Source organism: Balaenoptera borealis (genome assembly GCF_965194805.1).
Source record: "Balaenoptera borealis genome assembly, chromosome: 15".
NCBI classification, from domain to species: Eukaryota; Metazoa; Chordata; class Mammalia; order Artiodactyla; family Balaenopteridae; genus Balaenoptera; species Balaenoptera borealis.
In genome coordinates this window covers 7,880,739-7,902,677 of record NC_138871.1, presented here as the reverse complement: position 1 = coordinate 7,902,677, position 21,939 = coordinate 7,880,739, and the positions used below count along the sequence as shown (strand labels likewise).

The 21,939-nt window shown below is 43.1% G+C and overlaps 1 protein-coding gene and 1 long non-coding RNA gene across 9 annotated transcripts in view; one reads left to right on the top strand and one right to left on the bottom strand.

Annotated features, from left to right (window-relative positions):
- The window catches only part of LOC309611586, a 512,787-nt gene that overhangs the window by 99,247 nt on the left and 391,601 nt on the right, over positions 1 to 21,939 (top strand). The gene's annotated exons all lie outside the window — the stretch shown is intronic.
- The window catches only part of CRACDL (CRACD like), a 125,972-nt gene continuing 122,749 nt past the window's right edge, over positions 18,717 to 21,939 (bottom strand). For 6 of the 8 annotated variants that reach the window (XM_082356146.1, XM_082356147.1, XM_082356145.1 and 3 more), the window contains 3 exons: positions 21,494 to 21,666; positions 20,321 to 20,465; positions 18,717 to 19,529 (listed from right to left, as the gene is read on the bottom strand). In XM_082356146.1, the coding sequence (XP_082212272.1) occupies positions 19,387 to 19,529; positions 20,321 to 20,465; positions 21,494 to 21,666 (461 nt within the window). In that variant the 3' untranslated portion in view covers positions 18,717 to 19,386. The remainder of the gene's footprint in view (positions 19,530 to 20,320; positions 20,466 to 21,493; positions 21,667 to 21,939) is intronic. The other 2 variants (XR_014234588.1, XM_082356142.1) reach the window with 2 other exon arrangements.

The window sequence follows — 21,939 nt, the reverse complement described above, 5'->3', positions numbered from 1 at the left end:
CACCTTGTGTATTTCATCCAGTGGACAAATGTACCTTCCAGCTTCAGGTTTTCTAGGTTGCCTCCTTCCCACAATTCCACTGAGAATACTGTAAGATGGAGTCAAAAATAGAATAATTCCACAAGCGAGCTGACAGCAGCAGTGCCAGCAGCAGATCAGATTTTGATATACTTCTGGAAGGTGGAAAGTGGATGCAATGACATTGCTGAATTACCTACAGCAGAGTGAGCCACAGCTCAGAAGATGCAGAAGAGGAAACGGCCTGGAAGCAGAGCCCTTATCTTGGCTCCCAGAGACTTCTAGGTTCAGATTTCACAGGCACAAACCACACTGGTGGAAAGAGGGGTTGAAATTAGGCTGATTCTACAAAGGTCTCTGAAGAACTGCAGCCCCACTGGGCAGTTCCGTCACAGTGCCAACTCCGAATATTATTCCTGCTAAATCAGGAGAGCTGCCCTCTAAGAATTGCATGGTGGGGTGGGTGGGTTAGGGTTAGGCCCCAGTGTGGATGTTGGTGCCCCACCCCAGAGGAAAGTCCTCCTTATCTGAGCTTTCTGCAGGTGAGAGGGACTAAACATCTGTTTCCTGCCCGTGCACCCTAAAATTGAACCTACCAGTTGAACTTCCCTGTCCAGGAACCTACCAGTTGAACTTCCATGTCCAGACCTACCAGTTGGTCTATCTGTTCTGGAAGGGGAGTTTGTGGAGAAAAGGATTATACAAGTACAGAGGTACCCACAACACACTTCCCAAATCAACCAGTCTGGCTTTCATCCATAAATACAAATGGAAAACCAAGATAGCCTTGAGGAAAACCAACAGCTTCAAAGAAAAGAACCAAGATAAGTAAACCGAGGATGGTTTCCAGGGGAAGGAGAGAGAATTCAGGAAATGGAAGTCATAACATAGATCAATGGAACAGAATAGAGAGCCCAGAAATAAACTCATGCACTTACGGTCAATTAATCTACGACAAAGGTGGCAAGACTATACAATGCAGAAAAGACAGTCTCTTCAATAAGTGGTGCTGGGAAAACTGGACAGCAACACGTAAAAGAATGAAATTAGAACATTCTCTAACACCATATATTGGGTTGGCCAAAAAGTGCCTTCGGATTTTAAGAAAAAATAAAAGACACATTTTTCATTTTCACCAAGAACTTTATTGAACAACGTATTCAGCCTTTTGTTCCACTACCTTCTGCCATTTTTCAGGCAACTTCATAATTCCATCTTCCCAAAACTTTTAATCTTTTTGAGCAAAGAACTGTTCCAGGTGCCTTTTACAGTCTTCCAGGGAATTGAAATTTTTTCAATTAAGAGAATTTTGTAAAGATGGAAATAAGGAAATCTGAAGGTGCAGTGTCTGGTGAATATGGCGGATGAATCAGAACTTCCCAGCCAACCTGTAACAGTTTTTGCCTGGTCATCAAAGAAACGTGCGGTCTTGCGTTATCCTGATGGAAGATTATGCATTTTCTGTTGACTAATTCCAGACACTTTTCGTGGAGTGCTGCTTTCAGTTGGTCTATTTGGGAGCAGTACTTGTTGGAATTAATCATTTGGTTTTCCGGAAGGAGTTCATAATACAGGACTCCCTTCCAATTCCACCATATACACAACTTCATCTTTGGATGAAGACCAGCCCTTGGTGTGGTTGGTGGTGGTTCATTTCACTTGCCCCACCATCTCTTCCATTCCACATTATTGTACAGTATCCACTTTTCATCGCCCGTCACAATTTGTTTTAAAAACGGAACGTTTACATTATATTTAAGCAGAAAACTGCATGCGGAAATAAGGTCAAGAAGGTTTTTTTTGTTTAACTTATGTGGTACCCAAACATCAAAGTAATTCAAATATCCAAGCAGGTGCAAATGATTTTCAACACTTGATTTGGATATTTTGAGTATGTCCACTATCTCCCACATGGTATAATGTTGATTGTTCTCAATTAATGTCTCGATTTGATCCCTATCAACTTCAGCTGGTCTACCCGACTGTGGAGCATTGTCCAGCGAGAAATGTCCAGCACAAAACTTCGCAAACCACTTTTCATATGTTTGATCAGTCACAGCTCCTTCTCCATACACTGCACAAATCTTTTTTTGTGTTTCAGTTGCGTTTTTACCTTTCTTGAAATAATAAAGCATAATATGCCAAAAATGTTGTTTTCTTCCATCTTCAATATTAAAATGGCCACACAAAAATTCACCAATTTTGGTAAGTTTTTTTTTTTAAATGCACACTGATCTGACAGCTATTACATACCATCTAACAAAATTGTTTCGAATGAAGTTAAAGACAACTAAGTGCTACTAGAGCCATCTCACGGAAAAAAACAAATGAAACTTTTGGTCAACCCAATACCAAAATAAACTTAAAATGGATTAAAGACCTAAATGTAAGACCAGAAACCACAAAACTCCTCGAGGAAAACATAGGCAGAACACTCTTTGATATAAATCACAGCAATATTTTTTTCATCTGTCTCCTAAAGTAAAGGAAATAAAATTAAAAAAAAAAACAAATGAGACCTAATTAAACTTGAAAGCTTTCGCACAGCAAAGGAAATCATCCACAAAAGAAAAAGACAACCTACTGAATGGGAGAAAATATTTGCAAATGATATAACCAATAAGGGATTAATATCCAACATATATAAACAGTTCATAAAACTCAACATCAAAAACATAAACAACCCAATTAAAAAATAGGCAGAAGAACTGAATAGACGTTTTTCCAAAGAGTAAATGCAGATGGCCAACAGGCACATGAAAAGATGCTCAACATCACTAATCATCAGGGAAATGCAAATCAAAATCACAATGAGCTATCACCTCACACCTGTCAGAATGGCTTTCATCAAAAAGGATACAAATAACAAATGTTGGTGAGGATGTGGAGAAAAGGGAACACTTGTACACTGTTGGTGGGAACGTAAATTGGTGCAGCCACTGTGGAAAACAAAAATAACTAAAAATAGAACTACCATATGATCCAGCAATTCCACTCCTGGGTATATATCTGAAGAAAATGAAAACACTGATTTGAAAAGATATATGCATCCCAATGTTCATGGCTCCATTATTTACAATAACCAAGATATGGAAGCAACCTGAGTGTCCATCAAAAGATGAATGGATACAAAAGATATGACATATATGATACACACACACACACACACATACACACACGTACAATGGAATACTACTCAGCCATTAAAAAAGAATGAAAATTTGTCCTTTGTAGCAACATGGATGGACTTGGAGGGCATTATGCTAAGTGAAGTAAGTCATACAGGGAAAGACAAATACTGTATGGTATCACTTGTATGTGGAATCTAAAAAATACAACAAACTAGTGAATATAATGAAAAAGAAGCAGACTCACAGACACAGAGAACAAGCTAGTGGTTGCCAGTGGGGAGAGGGGAGGGGGGAGGAGCAATATAGGGGTAGGGGATTAAAAGGTACAAACTACTATGCATAAAATAAGCTACAAGGATAGGACTTCCCTGGTGGCACAGTGGTTAAGAATCTGCCTGCCAATGCAGGGGACACGGGTTTGAGCGCTGGTCCAGGAAGATCCCACATGCCACAGAGCAACTAAGCCTGTGTGCCACAACTACTGAACCTGCACTCTAGAGCCCAAGTGCCACAACTACTGAGCCCACGTGCCACAACTACTGAAGCCCACGTGCCTAGAGCCAGTGCTCTGCAACAAGAGAAGCCACCACAATGAGAAGCCCGCGCACCGCAATAGAGAGTAGCCCCCACTCGCCGCAGCTAAAGAAAGCCCACATGCAGCAACAAAGACCCAACACAGCCAAAAATAAAATAAATAAATAAATTTATTTAAAAATAAATAAATAAAATAAGCTACAAAGATATATTGCACAACACAGGGAATACAGCCAATATTTTATAATAAATATAAATAGAGTATGTTGATGAAAATTCAATTACTATCAAGAAGAAAAAAGGAAATTTTATTCAAGCCAAACTGAGGATTATAACCCAGGAAGCAGATTCTTAGACAGCTCTGAAAACTGTTCTGCCTGTTAGAACTCAAAGGCTTAGTCATATTCATTTTTGAGACAAAGTATCGTACATCAAAATGACATACCGATATTTTACATAAAGGTCACCAACAGTACATAATCCAGGTAAGCAGGTACAAAGCGAGTAGCAAGTCACCATGACCCCCTACAGAGCTGGGAAAGAATGCTATTCTTTTAAGAAGTTACATTGCTAGCATCAGAAGAAAGAAAAAAAAAATTGTCTTTACGGTTGAACAGGCACTCCCATCTTTGGGGAGCTCTGGTTAATGTGTAATGCAGATGCACACTGCACATTAGGGAGGAAGAACGCTCAAACAAGCACAGAGAGAGAATTTTATGTTTAATTTTTTTCTTGTCCTAACTTAAAATATAAATTTTATTCCATCAAGTATAACCTTTAAAAATTGTGAATCACTATACTGTATACCTGTAACTTATATAATATTGTACATCAACTATACTTCAATAAAAAATTAATTTAAAATAAAGAAAGAAATGGAAGTCTCAGAATTCTGTGAGGACATTTTCCGCATGAAACAAGAATACGTTAACCTGAAAAAGGAGAAGAGAACAAGAATTCTTGAAGATTAATGATAGGATTTTCAGGATAAGACTGCAAACTAATATGCAGTATGATTTTGTGTATTTGCTGGAGTATAAGAAAAAACAATCCACATGGCTTTGATACTTGGAACATTGTGGATAGATGAATTTAGTCCCAGAGGATTATGTTTATTTCTCCAATCACACTAATTGGTTCTATAGTGATTAATATTTACATAGTTAAAATGTTGTAAATGCTATTTCTTAGTTTGTAATTTTTAGAATCAACTTCTGGCAGAGCACCAAAGATATAATTAATTTACAAAATGAATGTAAACATTATAACAAGGGTATTGTAAAAGTAACATTGTAACTGACAGTAATCAGGAAAGGATGGGGAGGAGTATAGGGGAGAGGATGATCAAGAGAAATGGTGTCCTGTTAATGGAAAAAGAAAGAGCAAAATTATAAAAGTAAAAGAAAAATTATAAATATATATGTTTATAAAATATAAGTCTTAGGGAGTAATGTAGGGTACAGGTAATGTGAGTCAGGCAATTTTCCCATATTTCATAGGGGGGACCCAGTAGATGCCATGCAAAATTTAAAAATCAAGAAATAGAGTTATACACATATTATCTAGAATTATGGGTTTAGCCACCCAAAGAATACAGAAAATGGTTAAACGTGGTTACTATGGAGAGTGGGATGCCCTCTGGGAGTGCAAGCCTTTGATTTTTCGTTTCAAATTATTCTATAGCTCAGGAGTCAACAAATTAGGATCCACAGGATTGCTGCCTGTTTTTGTAAATGAAGTTTTATTGGGACACAGTCACACTTATTTGTATTACCTATGGCTGATTTTGTGTTAATGATGGCAGAGCTGAGTAATTGTAACAAAAGTTGTATGGCCTGCAAGCCTAAAATATTTGCTATCTGGCCTTCTACAGAAAAAGTTTGCTGACCTCTGCTATAGATTACGATTTTTAAAACTGTGTGCATGCTTATCTTGAGTTGTAAAAAAGAAAACACAAGTGGGGGAGAAGACTAAACTTCCTAGTTTTCAACACCTATTTCCAAACTGCTATAAACTTGAACTCTAGGTTATAAAAATCTCCGTTTTATTTTTATTTAAAGATTGTTACTTTAAAATCTTTTTATTCCTAAATTACATTGTCTCTAATCACAATGCATTTGATCTTGGAAATGGATTACTTACCATGGAAGCCATGAGAAGATGTGGAAACAGAGAGGAATTTGGTTGTTGTTTGCTTATTTTTTTCCTCCGACAAAAATTCCAGTTTTCCAGGTCTTTAGAAAATCAGGTTTTGATTTCTTCCTCATGAAAATTTTGTAAAAAGTCTTTTTAAATCAAAGGAAGTACAAGTGAGAGAAATCAAAGAAAACAGGGATTGTTAAGTAGGACTCTACTCCCCAGAAACCAAATAACAAATACTAGAACCCAGTAGATTAAGGACATAGGATAGGTATGTTTCCAAGTGTGGCTGAAAGGAGCCCACAGTATTAACAACTTATTAACTGACACTTGTTTACTGTGAGAAAACAACTTACTACACCATGATCTGAAGTCATAATGAAGATATAAAGGTAAAAACTACAGTCTTGGAGGCATTAACTCTTATGTGGAGGTGCCTTTACTCTGACAGAAAATTTTTTTCCAGTTATTTTTTTTTATTAATTAATTTATTTGTTTTTAGTTTTGGCTGCATTGGGTGTTCATTGTTGTGCGTGGGCTTTCTCTAGTTGCACTGAGCGGGGGCTACTCTTGGTTGTGGTGCGCGGGCTTCTCATTGCAGTGGCTTCTCTTGTTGCAGAGCACAGGCTCCAGGCATGCAGGCGTCAGTAGTTGCAGCATGTGGGCTCAGTAGTTGTGGCACACGGGTTCTAGAGTGCAGGCTCAGTAGTTGTGGCACATGGGCTTAGTTGCTCCGCAGCATGTGGGATCTTCCCGGACCAGGGCTTGAACCCATGTTCCCTGCATTGGCAGGCGGATTCTTAACCACTGCGCCACCAGGGAAGCCCAGTTCTGGCTTTTGATGCATGAAGATGACAGGAAAAACTGGAAATCTGATTTGTTTGTTTTCTTCCCAGGGCATTGTGTTAATTAAAATGCCAATGCAGACTTCCAGTTTCAGCCCAGAGGTGTAGAGAGCTTGAAAGAGAGTGGTTACCACACTTACAATAAGAAAATAGTAAGGCACACTACAAATTAATGACTTATCTTGGCCGCATTAGAGAACTGAGGTTGCAAGACAAACAATTTACCTGAAATCTGGAGAGAGACAGATGCTTGCTGGGAGAAAAAGGACCCAAGCATTTGCTTACCTAGAACAGAAGCCACTGAACACTGTATAGGTCACTATGATGATTCAGTTAGAAATTTTGAACAAATTGCTAACAGCCGAATGGAAGCTAATATAAGAGAGGCTTCTTTTGCAGGATTTCCCCCCAGGAATTCCACCAGGTGACTACAGAAAGGATTAGAAAAGACTTCTGAGAAAACTTTCCTGTGTTACTGACTGAGAGGGGAACATCAGCCACTGACAAAATTGGCTGACCCACATCCCATATCTTCCCTGGAGAACAAAAGCCTTAATATGTGGAGGGAAGGGTGACAAAAACTGTACCCTAAGGTCACCAGTGGAAACCTGCTGCAAGTAGGGAAGAACAGAAAATAAAAAGCTCTACCCCTGGGGGAGGGACAGGAATTCTTGTGAAGGTTGCACCTCTGAGACCCAGGTTGACAGGGTTTCCTAAGACTGAGCCTTAATCAGAATATCAGAGAATGACCCACCTACCCTCTTCCCTCATACATGCTAGCAAGCATCCAATAAAAACTAACGGTGGAATACATCAGGGAGAACTACATGAGATAGACTCTCTCTGGGGAGTAGCAGGAAGATCCAAAACCAAATGGAGAGCACATATTCAGAAAAACTCACTGGCAAATTAGCCCACAGCATAATAAATATAGATTGCTAGAGAGACTTGAAGCCTCTAGTGCACTGAAGGTGGCTAAACCAATTAGAAACTTCAAACCAGCCCAATTCCTGACTAGATTAACACAACTCACCACACTAAGTCTGAGGAGAAGGAAAGGCAGGTCCATCTTGAAACATAAAAAACACTTAGCTTAATATCTATTGTCCTATTCAGTATTTCCAACTTCCAATAAAAAAATTATGTGCACACAAAAAGACAAGAAAACACGGTCTGAAGAGATGAAACAATCATGAGAACCAGACTCACATGCATTGAATTATCAGACATTAACTATGATTAATATTTTAAAAGACCTAAAGGAAAAAGTAGATAGCATGCAAGATCAGATTGGTAAATTCAGCAGAGAAATAGAAACCATGAAAAAGAATCAAATTAAAATGCTAAAAAGGGACTTCCCTGGTGGTCCAGTGGTAAAGAATCTGCCTTCAAATGCAGGGGACACAGGTTCGATCTCTGGTTGGGGAACTAAGATCCCACATGCCGCAGAGCAACTAAGCCTGCACACCACAACTACTGAGCTCATGTGCCTCAACAAGAGAGCCAGCATGCCACAAACTACAGAGCCCACGTGCTCTAGAGCCTGTACGCCACAACTACAGAGCCCACGCCCCCTTCAGCCCCATGTGCCAAAACTAAAGAGAAGCCCGCACACCACAACTAGAGAGAAACCCAAGCAGACCGCACACCATAACGAAAAGATCCCGCATGCCTCAACAAAGATCCTGTGTGCCGCAACTAAGACCTGATGCAGCAAAAAAAAAAAAAAAAGAAAAGAAAAGGAAAATAAATGGATAAAATAAATAAATATATTATTTTAAATGCTAAAAATTAAAAAAAAAAACCCATAGTAATGGGAATAAAAAGGGCTTTTGGGTTCATCATTAGAGTTGACTGAATTGAGTAAAGAATGAACTTGAAGAAATTTAATAGAAATTACCCAAACTGAAACCAAAGAGAAAAAGAGTGAAAACAAAGAACAGATCATGCCACAACTAAGAAGTCCACATGCCACAACTAAGAGTCCGCATGCAGCAAGAAGTCCGCATGCTGCAAGAAGTCCGCATACCACAATAAAGATCCTGTGTGCTGCAACTAAGACCCGGTGCAGCCAAAATAATTAATCAATTAATTAATTAAAAAATAGAAGAAACATATCATCACTAGATAATGGTCCCAAGGGGGAAAAAAAAGAAAAAAAAGAACAGATCATTCTAAAGCATGGGACATTATCAGACATAAACATAATTTGAATCACAGAAAGAGAAGACGGGCAGAAGAAATATTTGAAAAGAAAAAAAGGCTGAGAATTGTCCAAAATTAGTGACAGACACAAAATCACAGATCCAAGAATATCAGAGAAAAACAGAAGGATAAATATCACAAACAAACAAATATACCTAGATATATCACATACAGACTGCTGCAAACCAAAGACAAAGGGAAAATCTTAAAGGCAGTCAAGAAAATAAATATATTATCTACACTGGAACAAGGGTAAGAACTACAACAGACTTGTCAGAAACCATGCAAGCCAGAAGACAATGTATTAACATCTTTAAAGTTCTGGGAGAAAAATCTCACAATTCAAAACCCTATACCTAGTTAAAATAGCCTTAAAAAATGAAAGATATGCAAAATCAAAACTTTCTCAGACAGAAAAATTGAGGAATTCATTCCCAGCAAACCTACCCTGCCATAAATGTTAAAGGAAGTTCTTTAGGCAGAAAGAATATGATAAAGGTCAAAAGAGCATGCTCCAAAAGACAACTGTTAAAAGCAAATATAACAATGAAATATGTGTTTATAGCATATGTAAAAGTAAAATGTATGACAACAATGGCACAAGAGGTGGGAGGGAAGAATTGAAAGTATGCTGTTATATCCTTATAATACTTGTGAAATAGTATATTATTTGAAGAAAGACTCAGATTATTTAAAATGTATATTATAAATTCTAGGGCAATGATTTTAAATGTTTTTTTAATTTGAGATATAATTGACATATTACATTAGTTTCAGGTGTACAACATAATATTTGTATATATTGCAAAATGACCACCACAATAAGTCTAGTTAACATTCATCACCACACATAGTTATAATTTTTTTTCTTGTGATGAGAACTTTTAAGATTTATTCTCTTGGCAACTTTCAGTATACAATACAGTATTATTAACTATAGTCACCATGCTGTACATTACAGCCCCATGACTTATTTTTAAATAACTGGAAATTTGTACCCTTTGACCCCCTTCATCCATTTCATCCTCCCCCACTCCCCCCTACACCCTGCCTCTGGCAATCACCAGTCTGTTCTCTGTATCTATGAGCTCCCTTTTATTTTGTTTTTGTTTTAGATTCCACATATAAGTGAGATCATATGGTATTTGTCTTTCTCTGTCTGACTTATTTCACTCAGCATAATGCCCTCAAGGTCCATCTATATTGTCACAAATGTCATGATTTCATATATACCACATTCTCTTTATCAATTCAAAAATGCGTTTTTTAAGAAGAAATAATGAGTCACTAGAGGAGAAAAAAATTGAACCATAAAAAAATACTGAAACCCAGAGAAGACTGTAAAAGAGGAAAAAAGAACAAAAAAACAAGTGGAACAAATAGAAAACAGCTAGTAAAATGGTAAATTTTAATGCAACCATATCAATAATCAGTTAAAATATGAATGGTCCAAACATATCAGTTAAAAGACTGAGATTGAACAAAAAAAGCATGCCTCAACTATATGCTATCTACAATAAACCCACTTTAAATATAAAGTCATGCACTGGTTAAAAGTAAAAGGATGGAGAAAGATATACAAACACTAACCAAAAGAAAGTTGGAGTTGCTATATTAATTTTAAAGTAAACTTCACAACAAGGAAGATTATCAGGGTTAAAGAGATATTACATAGTGATAAAGGAGTCAAATATCCAAGAAGACATAATAATCGTATATGTGTCTGCCTCTAACAACAGAGCTTCAAAATACACAAGGCCAAAACAAATAGATTTGAAAGAAGACATAGGCAAATCCGCTATTAGAGTTGGAGAGTTCAACCCTCCTCTTTCAGCATATGATAGGACAAGGAGGCAGAAAATTATAAGGATGTAAATGACCCAAACAACACTATCAACCAACTTGACTTAACTGACATTTACAAAAATTCCACCCAACAACAGCATTTCCTGTGTGCGCATGGAACACTGATCAAGAACATTCACCGTGTTTGGGGCCACCAAATGCCAACATAAAGGCTGCATTCCACATACCAGGTAGTTTTGGTCTGATAGGCACCAGAGAAGAGCAGGCTTGGGTAGTCTGAAAAACTCCCCTTGGAATTTCTGATTCTTTTCCCTACCTCCTCCTTTATCTCCCCCTGCCCTTCCACTCCAGCTAAGAACCTTTGGGCTGGACTCTGACAAGCAGGGAATGAATGAAGGTGAGGTGTGTGTAACTAGAATGATGTTTTCTGATAGACCGACCCTGCATGGAAACATCCGTGTTGCTAAATACCTAGTTTATTCCTCCATGCGGCAGACGTTAACTGAGCATCTACTCTGCACCAGGTACACCGCTCTGCCGGATGCTGCTGAGGGCACAAAGTCACCAGTAGAAGATGGCACTGTCAGGGCTGATGGGAACCTTGCAAATGGAACCTGCACCTTCTGCAGACTGAACCAAAGGAATGTCCTGAGAACCAGTAAGGGGCACAGAGACTGAAGTATCAGAAATTAGAGAGAATTAAAAACTGAGGATTATTCTCTTTTTAAAATAAACAATCACCTGCCAGAAGTATCAAAGCTTTTGCTCAAGATAATAAGTTGACCTTGTTTGTGGCTCACCACAAAGGCTTAGAGTGGGTGAGGCCCAAGAGGTCACTTCTCCCAGCCCAGACCCAGAGAGGCAACCCCAGCTCTAAATGTAGACCCCACTAGTTATGTGCATTAGTGTGCTTGAGCTGTCATAACACAGCACCACAGACTAGGTGCCTTAAACAACAGAAATTTATTTTATCATGACTCTGGAGGACACAAGTCCAAGATCAAGGTATCGGTAGAGTTGGTTTCTTCGGAGGTCTCTCCCCTTGGCTTGTAGACGGTGTCTTCTCTCTGTGTGGTCACGTGGTCTTCCCTCTGTGTGCGTCTGTGCTTTAATCTCTTCTTATTAGGACACCAGTCGTATTGTATAAGGGCCCACCATAGTGAAATCATTCAACTTCATGAAGATAGGCCTTCTTTAAAGGCCTATCGCCAAATACAGTCACATTCTGAGATCCTGGGGGGTTAGGACTTCAACATTTGAATTAGGGGACACAATTAAGCCTATAATAGCTTGGAAGCCCAGCACCCACTGGGAAGAGACCATAAACAGAAGAGAGCTCTGGAAACCCGCCGCAGCCTGTGCAGAGGTGGACAGTGGATGCACAGGACAGCAGCCTATCAGGGCAGGAGCTGCTGGGACTTCCAGGGTCCCTGGGTGACCCAGGACATGTCTGGCTCCAACCACTGCCAGGAAAGTCGGCTCCAACTTGGCGCCTTTGAATTTAGTGCCCAGGCCCACACCCTTTGTAAATTTTCCAGGGGCTCGAAGCATTTCAGCACCCCCAGTGGACAGAGTTCCAAGAGGCAAGGCAACGTGAGGTGAGGGCTCCTGAGGCCTGCCCTGCACTGGGCACGGTTGTGAGCATGCAGACTCTGCCCCCTGCCCCGCCCTCGCGGGAGCCTGGGAAGGCCACCTGGTGGGAGGGCCTGAGCCTTACGGATGAGCTGGTCGATGAAGTGGGGGGAGTGGGAGACAGTGGAAACAATCTGTTCATCTCCCTCCTCCCCCTCCTGTGGGAAGAAAGATGGAGCATCTCAATTTAAAGGCTTCAGCTTCTGAAAGATTGGGTTTATTTTGTCTAAAGGACTCCCTAATGACTTGCCTCTAGTTTCCTTTGTCTTGGTAGCAATTTTGCATTTTCCTAAGTTTGATACCAGAATTCTTTCTTTTTAAATAAATTTATTTATGTATTTATTTATAAATAAATGGCTGTGCTACGTCTTCATTGCTGCGCGCGGGCTTTCTCTAGTGGCAGCGAGCGGGGGCTACTCTTTGTTGTGGTGCGCAGGCTTCTCATTGCGGTGGCTTCTCTTGTTGTGGAGCACGGGCTTCAGTAGTTGTGGCGTGTGGGCTCAGTAGTTGTGGCGCACGGGCTTAGTTGCTCCGCAGCATGCGGGATCTTCCCAGACCAGGGCTCGAACCCGTGTCCCCTGCATTGGCAGGTGGATTCTTAACCACTGCGCCACCAGGGAAGCCCAATACCAGAATTCTTATCCCTGTGGGGAATCTTCCAGGGGCAACTTGTTCTTTATTGGATAGTGAGCTAAACGGTGACTTCTGTTGTCTCAAAATGTAACAGCAACTGTCAAGCTAGGCACTCGGCAGGGAGGTTTGCTCACGCTCAGGGGTGTGCAGGTCTGGAGGCCTCTGGCCTCTCTGCAGATGCTTCTGGGTGCTTTTAGGAGAAGTCAATAAGCAAACTCCTGGAGGACACCCTGCAACCAGCCTGACTGTTGTTGTTTTTGAGAATCCTTTGGGCATCACAAACACATCTCTCCTTTATTTCCATGCTAATGAGGATAACTTCCCTATGGAGGAGGCAGGAAGGAAGCTAGAGCACGTGGATAAAGCAAATGTCAACCACTGCCTGAACACCTGTGCTATTACCCAAAACACATGCGTTCAGCCTGCATTACTTCTGCTATTTGGCCCTGAAAAGCCTACTTGCTAGAGATTATTTTCATCAACCAAGGAATAAGTATCTCTGTCCACATGGGAGTTACACAGAACCGACCAGAAGATTCAGTACTTGGGGGGGGGGGGGGGGCGGGGCAGATCTGGATCCCTCCCCCCATCACGTACATCTCTAGAGAGGACTGGGAAGAACCATCTTCCGACTGGCTGGTTCCACCTGGCTTCCTTCTCCGGGTAATAAAAAGCTTCCAAACCACTCTGGACAACTACATTCTGCATAAAAGCCCACTTGGATGATTTTCTGGATGATTACTTCTTGGTAATAATTAGATTAAGAGCAATGTAATGTAACCGTATTATAAAACTAACGTAAAAGGGCCCACCTGGACCACTACAGGTTGCAGATCCACAGTAACTCCAGGCTGGGCAGGCCGCCCAGTCCAAAGTCCTTTCCAGGGGCGGACATAGGTACATCACCCTGGAGGGATGGCCATCCTCCCACTGCTTGCTCACCCCTGACCGGGCGTCCTGTCCCATGCTAGACAACTGTGAGTGTTACAACTTTTCTTCATTTGTCCTTCTCTTGAACATTCATTTCTGGTCCTGGTTTGTTCCCTGTGGAGTGAGAAGAAGTCAATTCTCTCTTCTTTCTTCAAACAACTGGATAGGCTTGAAGTGGAGAAACTTTTATTCATCAAAATTCCCCAGCAAGACGACGCCATTTGTTTTGGAGCAATTCTGTTAAGCTGCTTGGAGTGGTGTGTGTGGAGGGGTCAAGGTAGGCCTGATGTGCCTGAGATAACCAAGAGCCATCTGCCCCGCCGATGGGGGCAGGCTATAGGATGAGGAAGCTGGAGAGGCAATGTCCCCTCCAGGAGACCCCCCCACCCCGAAATATTTAATGGGCCTGACCAAGACAAAGAACGCCAGGTGCGCATGGACTCCTTCCACAGACTGCTCAGGGGCCAAGTTCTGGGGAAAGACAACAACAAGCCCCCAAAATGCACACGTCCAGGCGTGAAGGGGGCCGTGGGAACGGAAGACCCAGGGCAGGCAGGGGAGGACATAATCAGGATGTTGCTGTCACAATGGGGCCTCCCCTGGCAGCTGGATCAAAACCGGGGGGCTCCTGGTTCCAGGAACGAGAACAGCCCACAAGCGCAGGCATTTCATCCTTGTTGGAAGCCCTGGAAGGTGAGGTGCGCTTCACAAAGATCAGCAATTCTCCCTGCTCTCTTGCAAGTTTACTCCCATCCACACATGAACACGCTCTTGCGTGTCCCTTGTAAAAAAACAAACCACAAACCCTCTGTTGGCCACACACCTCTCCCACCTCTAGCTACGGCCGTTTCCTCGGCTCCCATTCACAGTAACAGTTCTTGAAAGCTGAGTGTAGCTGATGTGTCAACAGGTTGGCTGGGCTTGACCCACTCTACCTGTGCTTCTGCCCCCCACCATTCCACTGGAATCGAAAAGGTTGCCTGTGACCTCCATGTTCCCAGGGCCAGGGGTCACTCTCATCTCCATGTCTTGGTACCTCCCCGCCTGCACAGCTGATGCCTCCCTCTTTCTGCCAACACCTCCTCCTTCACAGACCCTCCCTGTCTCCTCTGCTGGCTCCTCTTTCTCCTCAGATCAGTCTGAGGACCCTTGTCTCCCTCTTTCAGACCCTTGAATTCCTACTCCATCTGAAGCTGATGATGTCCCAGTTTATAACTCTATTTTATATTCCCCCCTTAGATGTTTAATGGGAATCTCAAATTGAAGGCGTCCAAAACTGAACTCCTTCTATGGCATATCTCCCCCGCCTCCATTTCTGTAAATGATACATAACTCATCAGGAGCTCAAAACAAAAATCTAGGTGTCATCTCTACTGCCATGCTTTCCTTTTCCAAATCATATCCACCAGCATATTGAATTTTACCCTACCTTTTAAACGTATTTTGAATCCATCCACTTCTCTCCACCTCCATCATGACTCTAGACCATGATGATCCCACACAGACCACGGCAACAGCCTTCTAGCCTCCTGCTTCTACTGTGTCCCCACACAATCCATTCCCACCCATCAGCTACAGCCAGCTTCTTAAAATGTAAATCCCATCCCCTCCCATCACTCCCCTTCACTTGAGGCAGGAGATAGATGGGCCCCAGGCTGAACAGTTTCTCCCCTGTGGACAGAAACTCCATAATGGGAGAAACCCCATAAAAGCGGGATGATGGAGGAGGCTGGGCCCTGCCCAGATAAAAGACCATATATTCCTCATTCTCAAAGTCAAGGAGACCTCCTCGACTACACATGTGCAGAAATGTTCCTTGGAGGTCAAAAAGGGAGGGGGTGCCACCTCATAGTAAGTGATGCCAACCTATCCATAGATTCTTCACTAGAATCCGTCTTGGCTAAGAGATGCACACGCACACAGGGGAGGACCCTGAGATAAACCAAACATGGACTCAGAACGAGGCAAAGCAAGATGACTGGTCAAAGGAAACCCGGAAGAAACGCCCCATAAAAGTGATTCAAACGACTACAAAAGGGCATGATTCTCTCTCTGAGCCCGCCAGGGTGTCTATCCACACGTACTATACTCTTTTCCTCCTAATAAACACTTTACTTGTTTCACTACTTTCCATCTCTGTGTGGAAATTCATTTCTACACAGCTGACAGGCCAGGGCCTTGTCACCGGCCACTGGTCCCTGGTGGACTGGTGGCTGGAATTCAGCACTCTCACTGCCGCTACCTGACCTCAATTTCTGGCTGGAAATCGAAATCCTGCTTCAAGCCACTGCAGGCCGAGGCCACCCAAGACCACACTGACTTCCCAAAGCACTCAGAACAAAATCTGTCTCCCCACATGACCTGCTTCCTGATGTCCGCACCTGCTTCTTCCCCTTGTCCTGCACATGCCAGCTACACTGTTCTTGAACCGGCCAAGTTCAAGGGCCTGGGACTTGGTTGAGTGGTTCCCTCTTCTCCAAGTGTACTCCCCCAGATCACCGCATGGCGGGTTCATTTTTATAATTAGGTCATCTCTCGAGCAAACCCTTTCCTAACCACCCAATCTTCAGGAGACTTTCGGCCACAACCAAGTCCCTCTGTTTTAGGCTCACCATTGCACTTACTGCTATGGTTCCACGTTTTTCTCAGGTTTCATGGTTATTTACTCAGTGTGCCCTCCCCCCTTAAATAGAATGCATGTTGCCCATTTGCTCATCAGGGTGCCCCCAGGCCCTGGTAGAGCGCCCGCACACTGGTGTTGACTGAACGAAGTGAAGGAATGAATGGGACCACCTCACAGTCCGTGTAGGTGCTCATGATTATAAAGTACAAAAGAACCCTCACACTTTCTCCAGTCCTTTTAAGGAACTTTAGGGTGGGAATCAAGATGGTCACCAGGGAAACATCACGAGGTACGCTTGTCTCCAGGATATATGTCTTAGTCTGGTTGGGCTGCTGTAACAGAATGCTTGGCTTATAAACAACAGAAATTTGTTTCTCACAGTTCTGGAGGACAGGAAGTCCAAGATCCAGGTGCTGGCAGACCCAGTGTCTGGTGAAAGCCCTCTTCCTGGTCTGTAGATGGCCATCTTCTCACTGTATCCTCACATGGCAGAAGGGGCAAGGGAGCTCTCTGGGGTCTCTTTTATGAGGGCACTAATCCCATTCATGAAGGCTCCATCCTCATGACCTATTCACCTCCCCAACACCCCACCTCCTAATACTGTTGCACTGGGCATTAGGATTTAACATATGAATTTTGGAGAGACACAAAAATTCAGTCTATAGCCATGCAGGAGCCCTCAAGGTCAAGTTTAGCGCTCCCTTGTCTGTGTTACGTCTCTGAGGACACAGATTCACCTCCACACTAATGCTTTTTAAAAATGGGGATTCACTTGAGGGTAGTGTTTAAAAGCATGGGGTCTGGGGCCACTTACCAGGTGCTCTGCTATGAGATCTTGGGCAGGTGACCTTAATCTCAATGAAATGCCTCCGTTTCCTCATCTGCAAAGTAGAGATCGGTACTTATCTCCAAAGGACTGTGGAGAGGATTACAAATAATAGGTATGAAGCACTCAGAGCAGTGCCTGCGACAGAGGAAGAACTCAATAATTGCTTACTGTCTTTCTTCTTAGGAAAAACCAAGCTGACAGTTCTTTGCAGGCTTTTACCATCTCCATTTCCAGTCTAGACTTCCCACATCATCTCCAAATTTTGGCCTCTGTCTCAACTCTTCTTGTTATGGAAGAAGGTCACAACCTCCATGCAGGGCACAGGGAGAGGTGGCAGCTGCAGGACCACCCCCACCCCCTGCAGGGAATTCTCCCAGTGTCCTAAAATTCTATACCCTCCTAACTTACCTGGTGCCAGAGAGAATGAAACCCAGTCCTGCAACACAGAGAATATCAACCTTTATTTCAACAAAATGGAACCAAATACTTTTGATCTTACAGTGAAATCCACTGCCTCAAAACTGTTCATCTGAAATGTTCTGCTAATAGGAGAAATGATGGTGTTGAGTAATAACAGACAACATGTTTTTCTCCTAGTTAAAACTATGCACGTCTAAGCTTTTGGAGCAAGGCTGGATGGAGGGAGTTCTCGTTTAGAGCACATTCACCATGGAATTTGGCACTGATGTTCTCTAAGTGAATGCAGTTAATAGATCAATTTGGTTGGGGAAGAAACAACTATCCCAGGACTTTTTCAATACAGGTAGACCTGACCATGTTGTATAGTTCTAACAGCTGGAAAATACAATAAAAGGAGCAGAACTTAGGGTATATAAAATCAAATTATATATGACGTCTTACTGATTCTGATGGCTAAATGTCCCCAGCTATACACATTCTCATGGAGATTAGCTTGTTCAAAGGAACAAATTGGAAAGGTTTTTAAAAATAGAGGTATTATATAATTGAGACATAATTCTGAGATCCCAAATATATGCTCTTACTCTCCTGGCTTCTCCACATTCTCCACTCATGGGTCATCCTGGTTAATGCACTGATAACCTAGTTTTCAACAGAAACATACAGGTTAGATTAATGAGATGTTAAAGAATTGCAACTTTAAAGGAAATTTTATATTTTTAATATGTTGTACCAAATAGCTGTAAAGAGCAAAATACTTACAGTATCTTCTGATTTTCAAAAACAAAGACCAAAATTTTACTGGGGAAAAAAAAGATCTCATACAACCCAAACTCCCAAATCAACCCAACTGAGATTTGACATGAGACCTATATTAAATGAAATTCCACACATTGCATTTAACTCAGTTGCTGGAGGACGTTCTCTCAACGTGAGTAGAAATAGCACGGAAATAACACGTGTCATGGAAGCAGGTTTGAAACCTTTTATTGAACAGGCAATGCATTGTGCAATAGTGAGGGACACAGATGCCAAGTGGAAAAGTTTAAAAATTAATTTTGGAAAGAGTCTATGAAGTGATGAACCCTGCTGTGTTCCTTCCACTCCTTCTTGGAGTAGCTGCCTTCAGGAAAACGGACCGTGTTATAGCTGCTCTTGGAAACGGCATCCCTGTTTTACCATGAGTGTCATGCCTAACGGTAAACATGAAAGGAGAAGATGGGCTCCACAGGCAGGACAATGGCCAGAGACACAGCTGATCTCAGATGGAGGCGCAGACACATGTTCTCCCGGAAGGCCCTCCGAGTTCTGCATCCACGCTTCGTTTGCATTTCCTTCCCTGCCCGAGCCTTCTTTATCCTGGGGATTCTGAAAGACTCACATTCATACCTGTGGGCACAAAACCTCGTTCCTGGCCCTTTTCAATGGTTTTCTTGTCTTCGGGCACCTCTGGCCCAGGCCCTTGGCGATGTGTCCGTCCAACTTGTCTGCCTGGTTTCTTCCTCTTCCCCGAGCTCGCTCTCCCGTAACCTGATGATAAAATCACTCAAGTTTCACAGTTTGTTTGCCTTGATTTAGTGGCAGTTTTAAAGAAAGTGACCCGTCAAGGTAGTGGACATTCTTTACCAGCACACTGTTAACCTATTTTATAATTTGGGGCATGTCGCTCCAAGCTTGCGACTTCTTTCTGGCAAGTTCCATCCAGGATGGCTGGTCTGTGCTGGCATAGCTGGCCCTCTTCAGCTGATGCAATTCTTTCTCCATCATCACTGCCGACTGGGCTGCTGGAGAGAAGACAAAACAAACGGAAATGTGAGAAATGAGTTTGGATTTGCACTTAAGCCTCTTGCACGCCTTTAAACTACAGGTCCAAGGTCTTAACCGTGGTCTCAAACGTAAAGTCCGTACACGTGTAAAGAAGATTTCGGCGTGGAATAATTTATGTGCTGAAAAGACTTCAGAGCAGGCTCAAACAGTTCCAGTGACGCAGTGAGGTGAGAGAAACTTTCACAATAAAGCTGCCGGAACTCTGTGTGTGAATATTCTTAACACTGCTGAACTGTACACTTAAAAAAGGGTTAAGATGGTGAATTCTGTTATGTGTATTTTACCACAACGAAAACTAAATTTAAAAATACTGATACATGCCACAACAAAGATGAACCTAGAAACATTATGCTCAGTGAAAGAAGCCAGATACAAAAGAACACATATTTTATGATGCCATTTAGAAGACATGTCCCAAAAGAGGCAAACAGAGAGAGAGACAGAGACAGAAAATAGAGAGCTGGGGGGTGGGAATGGTTGTAAATGGGCATGAGGCAGCTTTTTAGGGTGAGGGAAATGTTCTAAAATTGGACTGTGATGGTTGGACAACTCAGTAAATATATGCTCACTGAACTGTATGCTTAAAATGGGTGAGTTTTTTTGCCATGTAAATGATTATGTCAATAAAAGCTCTTTTTAAAAAATCAACGTGGCAAGTAATTCAGAAAAACAAAACAGAACAAAACATGGCAGGACCAAACCCGGAAATGCATTTCAAAGTGTTCAGTACTATTTTCGGGTTTCATACCCAAGTTCTGATGGGACAAGGAGATCCCTCTTTGCAGCCCCTCCTGGAGGTGGAGCTTTGTCCCCTGCCTCTGGTCCACAGCGGGCTTGGCAGGGGCCATCAGGAAAGACTTGCTGCGGACGAAGTCGGCTTGCTTCATGGACTCCTGTGAGGACGTAAGAAAGACACACGCTGTCCCGTCACCTGAGATTCAGATGGGGACAAACCTAACCAAAGGCAATGAGCCACGAGGTTTTTCTGCCAACATGAATCATGCTACTGGCACTTTCTCGGGGGAGCTCTGCTTTGGGTACCGGCTGCCATCTGGCCTCCAGGATGCTGGAGTCCACTCATGCAGGCCTCCTGGGCACACACAGGCGTCCTGGCTTCTGCCCTGTCCCCAGCCCTGGCCTCAACCCCAGATGTCAGGCAGCAGGGTTCCATTGGAAAGGCAAAACGAACTGTGTTTGGAAATAGTTTTGAGACTTTTATGACACTTGGTATGATCATGGATGCCGGGGTCACTGGTGAATATTTGTTTTATGAATTCCCTAAGCCAGCAGGAGGGTTTCCAAACTTGGGTACGATTGTGGTTTTGGTTAAAATGGAGAGAAGCAGGTTCTACTGCTGGCTCAGGCTCACTTCCCCGCACGGCTGAAATGTGCTTTGGGATTTACCATGGCAACTGGGGGAACACAAAAGCTGTGAGTCTCAGCCTGTTTCTAAGCGCAGTCGTTTGGGTTTGATAATGCTGTTTTCAGTCCGGAGTGTAAAAGGGAGCCCCAGGTTCCAGACCTGCAGTCCTAGGTGAGGAATAAGGACCCCAGCGGGTGGCCAGCGTAGCAGCAAAAGCAGAACTCGGTCATTATTGCAAAATGAGTCGAGATGGAGCTGTTGACATGGTCGCTTAGCGTCCAACTGAGAAGTTATTTTAACCCCAGTCCAGCTCTCCAGATGCTGAGCTGCGTTGCCGAGGAGGCCGGGAGCAGAGGGCTGTCTCCACTGCCTGAGTGATCCACGGCTTCTCTGACGCCCTAGCCGCCCAGCACACACACAGGGCAGACAGCAGCAGTCACCACAGGCGACGGTCCCTGTAATGACCGTGCAGGACATGAGGCCATCACGGGGTCCCGGGTCCCAGCCCCACTGGGGGCTCTCCCATCCACAGGGACAGGGAATGTTTGCTCTAAGCACCTGGGTTCTCTCAGGCGCCCTGGCTGGCCTTCCTGTGTCAGACTTCAAGGTCCGGGCCCCAGGCTTGTCTTCCTGGCTGGATGGCTGCTCCGGGGCCCCTCGCCGCTTCTGCCGCCCGACGGTGATCCAGGGCGGCGCGGGCTGGCCGTCGGTCCCAGGCCCTGCTGCCTTCTCTGTGGGTAAAGACACAGGTTATGCAAAACAATCCTGGTCACCTTCAGCCCCCCTGTGGCTTTTCCCACCCAGAGAGCACGGCACAGGGGCTCTGGGAGACAGTGGCAGGGAAGGAGGTCTGGGAGCCTCTCTGGTGACACTAGTACTTTGTTTTCAGGGACTTTGTTTTCTCAGTTAAAGACGAATCAAAGAGATTATGCTCCTACAGCCTGAGCCACAAAGAATCAAATGCAACTGCTCCTATACACACATTTTAAAGTCACCTTCCTCCT